Source organism: Triticum dicoccoides, chromosome 6B (genome assembly GCF_002162155.2).
Source record: "Triticum dicoccoides isolate Atlit2015 ecotype Zavitan chromosome 6B, WEW_v2.0, whole genome shotgun sequence".
In the NCBI taxonomy this organism is placed as follows: Eukaryota; Viridiplantae; Streptophyta; class Magnoliopsida; order Poales; family Poaceae; genus Triticum; species Triticum dicoccoides.
In genome coordinates this window covers 573,539,344-573,548,384 of record NC_041391.1, presented here as the reverse complement: position 1 = coordinate 573,548,384, position 9,041 = coordinate 573,539,344, and the positions used below count along the sequence as shown (strand labels likewise).

Genomic DNA, 9,041 nt, shown 5'->3' with positions numbered 1-9,041 from the left:
GTTATTCATTGACACACAGGTCATACAATAAATAAAGACAACTCCTATGGCTCCTGCCGGTTGTCATACTCATTAACATGCAAGTCGTGATTCCTATTACAAGAACATGATCAATCTCATACATCACATATGTTTCATTCATCACATCCTTTATGGCCATATCACATCACATGACATATGCGACAAAAACAAGTTAGACGTCCTCTAATTGTTGTTGCAAGTTTTTACGTGGCTGCTATAGGTTTGTAGCAAGAATGTTTCTTACCTACGCCAAAAACCACAACGTGATATGCCAATTGCTATTTACCCTTCATAAGGACCCTTTTCATCGAATCCGACCCAACTAAAGTGGGAGAGGCAGACACCCGCTAGCCACCTTATGCAACTAGTGCATGTCAGTCGGTGAAACCTGTCTCACGTAAGCGTACGTGTAAGGTCGGTCCGGGCCGCTTCATCCCACGATGCCGCCGAAACAAGATAAGACTAGTAGTGGCAAGTAAATTGATAAAATCGATGCCCACAACAAACTTGTGTTCTACTCGTGCATAGAAACTACGCATAGACCTAGCTCATGATGCCACTGTTGGGGATCGTTGCAGAAATTGAAATTTTTCTACGCATCACCAAGATCAATCTATGGAGTAACTAGCAACGAGAGAGAGACGAGTGCATCTTCATACCCTTGAAGATCGCGAGACGGAAGCGTTGCAAGAACGCGGATGAAGGATTCGTACTCGAAGCGATTCAGATCGCGGGTGGATTCCGATCTTAGCGCCGAACAACGGCACCTCCGTGTTCAACACACGTACAGCCCGGTGACGTCTCCCGCGCCTTGATCCAGCAAGGAGGAGGGAGAGGTTGAGGAAGATGGCTCCAACAGCAGCACGACGGCGTGGTGGTGATGGAGTGGCAGTTCTCCGGCAGGGCTTCGCCAAGTTCGCGCGGAGGAGGAGAGGTGTTGGGGAGGGGAGGGGCTGCGCCTTGGATGTGGTGCTGCAGCCCTCCCCTCACCCCTCTATTTATAGGGAGAAGGGGGCCGGCCCCTCTAGATGGGATCTAGAGGGGGGGCAAGGGGGAGGGGGCTTGCCCCCTAAGCAAGGGGGGCGCCCCCCTTAGGGTTCCCCCCAACCCTAGGCACATGGGCCCTAGGGGGGGGCAGCCCACTTAGGGGCTGGTTCCCTTCCACCTACAGCCCATAAGGCCCTCCGGGACAGGTGGCCCCTCCCGGTGGACCCCTGAACCCCTCTGGTGGTCCCGGTACAATACCGGTATACCCCCGAACATTTCTGGCGACTGTATGATGACTTCCCATATATAAATCTTCACCTCCGGACCATTCCGAAACTCCTCGTGACGTCTGGGATCTCATCCGGGACTCCAAACAACATTCGGTAATCACATACAAATCTTCCTTATAACCCTAGCGTCATCGAACCTTAAGTGTGTAGACCCTACGGTTCGGGAATCACGCAGACATGACCGAGACAGCTCTCCGGCCAATAACCAACAACGGGATCTGGATACCCATGTTGGCTCCCACATGTTCCATGATGATCTCATCGGATGAACCAAGATGTCGAGGATTCAATTAATCCCGTATACAATTCCCTTTGTCAATCGATATGTTACTTGCCCGAGATTCGATCGTCGGTATCCCAATACCTCATTCAATCTCGTTACCGGCAAGTCACTTTACTCGTTCCGTAATGCATGATCCCGTGACTAACCACTTAGTCACATTGAGCTCATTATGATGATGCATTATCGAGTGGGCCCAGAGATACCTCTCCGTCATGCGGAGTGACAAATCCCAGTCTTGATTCGTGCGAACCCAACAGATACTTTCGGAGATACCTGCAGTGCACCTTTATAGTCACCCAGTTACGTTGTGACATTTGGTACACCCAAAACACTTCTACGGTATCCGGGAGTTGCACGATCTCATGGTCTAAGGAAATGATACTTGACATTAGAAAAGCTTTAGCAAACGAACTACACGATCTTTTGCTATGCTTAGGATTGGATCTTGTCCATCACATCATTCTCCTAATGATGTGCTCCCGTTATCAATGACATCCAATGTCCATAGTCAAGAAACCATTACCATCTGTTGATCAACGAGCTAGTCAACTAGAGGCTCACTAGGGACATGTTGTGGTCTATGTATACACACATGTATCACGATTTCCGGTCAATACAATTACAGCATGAATAGTAGACAATTATCATGAACAAGGAAATATAATAATAATCATTTTATTATTGCCTCTAGGGCATATTTCCAACAAAGGGAGCTTGGGCGAGGCGAAGCATCCCTGAACGGTCGGGTCCGCCTTGTAGGTTGCGAGGGAGGCCGCAACGAGTGCACTGGCCAGAGCTGGAGGGGCCGCCAGAGACGGCGCCACAGTCGCGAGCATTGGGCCGTCACAGACGCGGGAACAGATAGGAACACAGCCATCGCAAGGGCATGCCTTCGAGGGAAAGAAGAGAGAGGGCGTCTTGGTGATTTCAGATCGTGTTTCTTTGCATGTTGTAGAGTGGCTTTTGGATGCAGGTTATGGTTTGAATTGACGACATCTGGAGATGGTGAATCATGTGCCGAGTTCATGGTTCGTGGTTGGCAGATACGATTTTCTCCTCCGATGTCTTAGTTGTGCGGGGCATCAAATATGGAGTTTGATGGCACGTCTACGGTGTTGCCTATTCGTTCAACGATAATGGTCTCGCTTGTGGTGAGCCACCTTGAAGATCCGCAAAGCTGAATATTGGCGATGGAGCCGCGTCGAACTCGGATGAGAAGTTGATCCGTTATTTGTTCCTTTTGATGGCTGCTATGGTGGTGCCGGAGGTATGTGACGGGCGCTGATGTCAAGTTCCGGGAATTCTTCGGTCTTATTGTAGTGTTCAATCTTGTCTGATATTTCTTTGTGCCAAGACGTTTTGCTATTTTTTCAGTTTTGTTAAGTCGGTGTCTACGTAGCTTGTACAGTTGTACTATGATCTTTTATCTCATATAAATGTGACAAGTATTACCATTCAATTCTTTTTTACCATATATTGTATTCATTGGGTATATACATCGTACGGCCAAAAAGAGTCGTGCCACATGAATCCACGGCCAAAAGAGTCCAAGACGACGTCTCTGGATTCAGGTTCGGATTATTCGTGCACGCCGCTGTGCCGCTTACCGCCCGTGACACGGATGCTCGTACGGTGTCCGTCTCTGCAGCCAACGCACGTCTCCTGTCGTCTCGTCCTCGTCTTCCTTCCTCCTCCCCAATCGGCAACCGCGGATTCCTCCTCGATAGATCCGGCAGGCGCACAGGCGACGGTCTCGAGCTGCGACAGAAGGCGCCATGGGGCTCTGGGACTCGCTCCTCAACTGGCTCCGAAGGTTCCCGTCTACCTCTCTCCCCCCTTCCTTTTCGCTCGATATTTTCGCGGTTCAGACGGGGCGGCCCCCCTCCCGGCGGAATTCCGGTTCCCCCTTCGATTCGATTTGACCGGTACTAGTATGGGTTTTTGCGGGACAGGTTTGGATGGATCGGATTTCCCTGGGCGGCGGGATGATGCGGCTGGGTCGGGGGTTGGAGTGGGTCTGTGCTCTGCGCAGTTAGATCCACGTTAGATCAAGCTAATGTAGAGCATACGCATTTACTCCCTCTGTAAACTAATATAAGAGCATTTAGATCACTAAAGTAGTGATCTAAATGCTCTTATATTAGTTTACAGAGGGAGTAGAAGGTAGCCTTTGGTGTACTGACCTAGTATAAGCTTGTAGCAGTATCTTAATAGACACTCATGTAGTTAGGGTCTTTGAAGGGTAAAGGGAAATAATTTTGAACTTGATACTACTGTTTTTAAGAAGCGTGCCTTTGAAGAGTGTTCCACAATTCATTGCAATTTGATTTGAAGCCAATTAGGGCCTGTGTTGTTAAAAAGGAATGTTATCCTTGCCTTGTGGGCATCGGAGACCTGGAAGCTCCCTTTGTGAGAAGAAATTGCTGGAACTACTCATTTAGGTTGAATTTGCTACAGTAAAGGTTATAGGGTGAGCGTTTGGAGTTTTACTGTTAGGATCCAATCCTGAGTAATCTTCGCTGTTGTTCTTGATGTTCTTAACTGTCAGTTAGGTTGGTCCAGGTCATGTTGGTGAATCAGCTTGAGATCAAGTTTTACTACCCAGTTTAGTCAATGCTATATGGGTATCCTTACTCGACCAAATCATAAAACATGAAGATGTGCCAATAATTAATACTGAATTGTCTTTGAAGGATTTGACCAATCAATCAAAATTAACTCATGTCAGTAACATTTTTTCTTTCAGCCTGTTCTTTAAGCAGGAGATGGAGCTCTCCCTGGTTGGCCTACAGAATGCTGGGAAGACATCTCTAGTCAATTCAATTGCTGTACGCATCAACTCATACAACTTAAGCTATGCAACAATTTTTTTCTTTGTTGTCCTGATATTCATTCATGGCTGCTATGCTTCTCAGACCGGTGGATACAGCGAGGACATGATTCCAACTGTATGTATATCACTGCTTCTTGATGGATATTTTGAAGTATCTCGGTTATCTAAGTGACCTGAACTAAGGATGTTCATCTGCTGAAAACAGGTAGGCTTTAATATGCGGAAAGTCACCAAGGGAAATGTCACAATTAAACTTTGGGATCTTGGAGGGCAACGTAGATTCCGGACTATGTGGGAGCGCTACTGTCGTGGAGTTACGGCTATTCTGTAATGTCCCTTGCTTCTCAGAGATCTCGTATTTTGCATATCTGAAAACAAAATTTTGTGATAATATGATTTGTATGCCAATATGCAATAAATAACATCCATTCCGAAGGTAATCCCTGGTATGCTCGAAGGAGATATTACAGTATGATATGCAATTTTGTGATAATATGATTTGTATGCCAATATGTAATAAATAACATCCATTCTGTAATACTAGTTTATGATATGCTCGGTTTATTTCTTAGCCAGTCCAAACCTATTTGCTTAATATACTTATGCGAGGACCATTAGAGTCAGATTCCTAGTTCTTTCAAACTACTAATTCTACTGCTTAACTGTAGAATAATTGTAGACTGCTGAGTTGACGCTTTGTCCAAGGAGCTCAGTTATGTAGATACATCATATATTTTCCCTAGTAATGGCTGGAGGTGTAACCTCCTTTTCGAAAGAAAAATTGTCTAGTGATAATATTTGTTCTCTCATATGGGCATGTTATTCATGCATTTATCATGACCCTTTTTTGTTGTTACCAATATATTTTTTGTATCTCTACCTTAGGTGATACTAAATATGGAGTCACTAATGTGTTAACTTGATCATTTAATGGCAGATACGTTGTCGATGCTGCTGACCGGGATAGCGTTCCGATTGCTAAAAGTGAATTGCATGACCTGCTGACAAAACAATCTTTATCTGGGATCCCCTTACTTATCCTTGGCAACAAAATTGACAAGTCAGAGGCACTTTCTAAGCCGGCATTAGTTGATCAACTGTGAGTAAAAATCATGTTTTTCATATAGGATGTTGTACCTTTTTTCTTAATGATATTTCAACTGGGGTGCCTCTCCTTTCTGTTTTCAGAGGCCTGGAATCTATAAAGGACCGTGAAGTTTGCTGCTACATGATCTCTTGCAAGGACTCGGTGAACATAGATGTTGTCATTGATTGGCTCATCAAGCATTCTAAGACTGCAAATTAGGGTTGCTGTGTGTTTGTGCCCCCTTCACGTGTGCCGAGATGAATTTAGTTTGCACATCTCCGTTCTCATGATCTGGAAGGTGATGTAAAAGGTGACAGCCTTGTAATCTATGATACATCTTTGGTGTCACTGAGGAACAGTATGGAGTTTGACACTTGGGCCTCAAAATCTGTAATGCTCTGTAAATTCCTTAAACCTTTGATTGTTCTTTTGTGTGCAGATCATGTGTGTTATTCTTATTTCTTTGGCCTAGTTCTTTGCCGTTGAGTTCTCCTTAGTAAGCCTTTCCCTATTTTGGTGTTTATTTAGCCTAATTTGTGCTTAATTTTTCCCAGTAGAATATGAATAAGGCACAGCACAGCATAGTTCAGCAACAGCAAAGTAACCACAACACAACATAGTTCAGCAACTGGAAACATCAAAATCCTGTCGTGTTGTTTTCTCCGTCTAAAGCTGTAGCTCCCCTTTTTAAGGCCCTAATCGTTTCAAATGATTTTCACAGGAAATCTATAGGAAGTGGTGTTCCAGAGGAATTTAGGCAAGATGGTCATTCGGACCAAAGGAAATGGTGATTTGATATCCTCTGGAATACTGTTCTGGCAACGTGATTCCTCAGGAAATGAAAAAAATCCAGCCCGGGGTCATGTTACGCGTATGTACGAGGCAAATCGATGGCTTTCTAAATAAACAATTCAGTAGGTAGGTGCTTTACGTGAGGGAAGCACCATGCAACCAAATAAAAAATGTAGAATCTTTCTTTCTTGGCATCTAACGGTGGAAGTCTTGCTCCGTTTTTTCTATGCTGTGTCGAATGTCATTGCTTCTTTTCCCTCTGTTTTTGAATCCTTAGAGCATCTCCAGCCGCGCCCCCAACAAGGCTCCCAGGTGACTTTTCGGCCGTCGGCGTTAAAAAATTGGCCTAATTGCGTTACCAGGGGTCCATTTTTTGCTGGCTCGAGCCGAAATTGGCGCAGCTTTTCCCCCGTTGCCCGACGCCATCACCAAGCCATCGTACTTCGCCGACGAGGTCGAGATCACGCGCGCCTCTCTCACCGACGCCGAGCGCTCCCTTCCCCAGTACGCCGCCGACAACAACGCGGCTTGGGCGGCGTACTTCGAGCGCCGCCAGCAGCAATGGCTGGCGTCCACCAACGGGGCGCCGATGGTCGGCGGCACCAAGAACAGGGAGGGGCGCCACCCACTACTAGGAAAAGGGCTATAGATGGAATTGACACTAATAGCGCACCAGACATGTGGTGCGCCATTACTATATACTAATGGCGCACCATGTGTTGGTACGCCATTAGTGTCCAAATATTAATGGCGCACCACATCGCAGGTGCGCCATTAGTAAAAAAAAAATTTAAATTTTTTTGTCAAAACTACTAATGGCGCACCGTGGCAGTGGTGCGCCATTACTAGTTGAACTAGTAATGGCGCACCATGCCACGGTGCGCCATTAGTAACTTGGCCACCACTTTCACCGAATGCACCTCCTTGGATCGCCTTTTCAGTTTAAAAAAAATAAAAGAAAATGATGAAAATGTCAAAAAAATAAAAGAAAATAAGTTTCCCATGTGATATGTGGTCTAGTTGTTGTGAAAATTTGCAAATATGAATTTCGACTTCATTTGCAAAATCTCTCGAGAATTTGTAAAAATGGGCATAACTTTTGCATACTAACTCGGATGAAAAAGTTTTTTATATGAAAAATCATCTACTCGAAAAGTTACATACGAATTTAACCGGGGAAACCCCGTTAAACATTTTCAAAATCCTCAAAAACCTAACAGAAAAAAGATACGGGGCTTTTAAGATCTGGAGAGGCAAAAAAATTCAAAAAAATTCAAACTCACTAATGGCGTACCTGCCCATGGTGCGCCATTAGTATCTTCCCGCCTTCAAAATTTAAAATAAGTCAAAAAAATAAAAAAAAAAGTTACTAATGGCGCACCTGCCCATGGTGCGCCATTAGTATCTTCCCGCCTTTAAAATTCAAAATAAGTCAAAAAAATAAAAAAAAAAGTTACTAATGGCGCACCGGCCCATGGTGCGCCATTAGTATCTTCCCGCCTTCAAAATTCAAAATAAGTCAAAAAAATAATAAAAAAGTTAGTAATGGCGCACCTGCCCATGGTGCGCCATTACTATGTCGTATATATGGCTGGGTGCACCTCCTCCACTCCACCTCTCCTCCACTCCACCTCTCCTCCACTCCATCTCCTCCTCTCCTCTCCTCCACTCCATCTCCTCCTCTCCTCTCCTCCATTCCTTCTCCTCCTCTCCGGCGACCTCCTTCTCCTCTCTGGCGACCTCCTCCTCTTCCTCTCCGGCGACCTCCTCCTCCTCTTCGGCGACCTCCTCCTCTCTGGGAACCTCCTCCTCCCTCCTCTCCTCCCCTCCCCTCCCCTCCCCTCACGGTTTATCCTCCCTCCTCTCTGGTGAGCTCCTCCTCCCTCCTCTCCTCCCATTCCCTCATGGTTTCTCCTTCCTCCTCTCCGATGCTTCGGTGAACTCCTCTCCGGCGACCTCCTCCTCCTCTCCGGCGATGTAGGCGAGCGCCTCTCCGGTGACCTCCTCCTCCTCCTCTCCGGCGAACTCCTCTCCGGCAAAAGAACACGGCAAAAGAACGTACAAGATCCAAAAACAGGAACAAAATTTGAAATAATATCGTGCCAAAAAACGAGCAAAAAAAACTAGCAAAAAATGGGCAAAAAAATCACGATCCAGATCCAAATTCAAAATTCAAAAATAGCAATGGCGCACGGTGGGGGTTAGACGGTGCGCCACTACTATTTTCCCGCCTTCAAAATTCAAAAATACTAATGGCGCACCGTGGCCTATACTAATGACGCACCAGTGGCCTATACTAATGGCGCACCAGTGGTGCGCCATTAGTATACCAGATACTAATGGCGCATCAGTGGTGCGCCATTAGTAAAAATTACTAATGGCGTGCTAGTAATGGCGCACCAGTGATGCGCCATTAGTAGGCAAAACTGGTGCACCATTAGTAGGCCTTTTCCTAGTAGTGACCTCTGGTGGGGCGTCCCCGGCCGCACCCTCGACGGCGTCCTGGCGCACCTCGAGGGCGGCAACAACCCACCGTTGGCGTACCCCCCGGCGAGGACGGCCGCCCCGACGCACCGCCGACGCGACGGGCAATGGGCGTCAAGGAGGTTCGGCTCCTCCTCCTCCTCTTCCTCGTCGCGTTCTTCCTCCCACTCCTCCGACACTCCATCACTGCTCGGCGTCAAGGCCGAGCCCACGGCGGAGACGCCGCTCGGCCGGCGTACACGCAGCGCCGACATCGTTATCAGC

General features: G+C 46.7%; 1 protein-coding gene across 1 annotated transcript; it reads left to right on the top strand.

Annotated features, from left to right (window-relative positions):
• The first annotated feature begins 3,184 nt into the window (after positions 1–3,184).
• On the top strand, positions 3,185–5,959 carry LOC119323395 (ADP-ribosylation factor-like protein 8c). Its single transcript, XM_037597040.1, has 6 exons — positions 3,185–3,394; positions 4,328–4,409; positions 4,497–4,529; positions 4,620–4,741; positions 5,352–5,513; positions 5,603–5,959. Exons 1-6 carry the CDS (start codon positions 3,357–3,359, stop codon positions 5,718–5,720), a joined length of 555 nt encoding a protein of 184 aa, XP_037452937.1. The 5' UTR covers positions 3,185–3,356; the 3' UTR covers positions 5,721–5,959.
• Positions 5,960–9,041: the final 3,082 nt, after the last annotated feature.

Coding starts and splice junctions, on each gene's coding strand:
- LOC119323395 (XM_037597040.1), top strand. CDS start 3,357: ATGGGGCTCTGGGACTCGCTCCTCAACTGGCTCCGAAG. Junction 4,742..5,351: donor CGTGGAGTTACGGCTATTCT/GTAATGTCCCTT, acceptor ATTTAATGGCAG/ATACGTTGTCGATGCTGCTG. Junction 5,514..5,602: donor CCGGCATTAGTTGATCAACT/GTGAGTAAAAAT, acceptor TTCTGTTTTCAG/AGGCCTGGAATCTATAAAGG.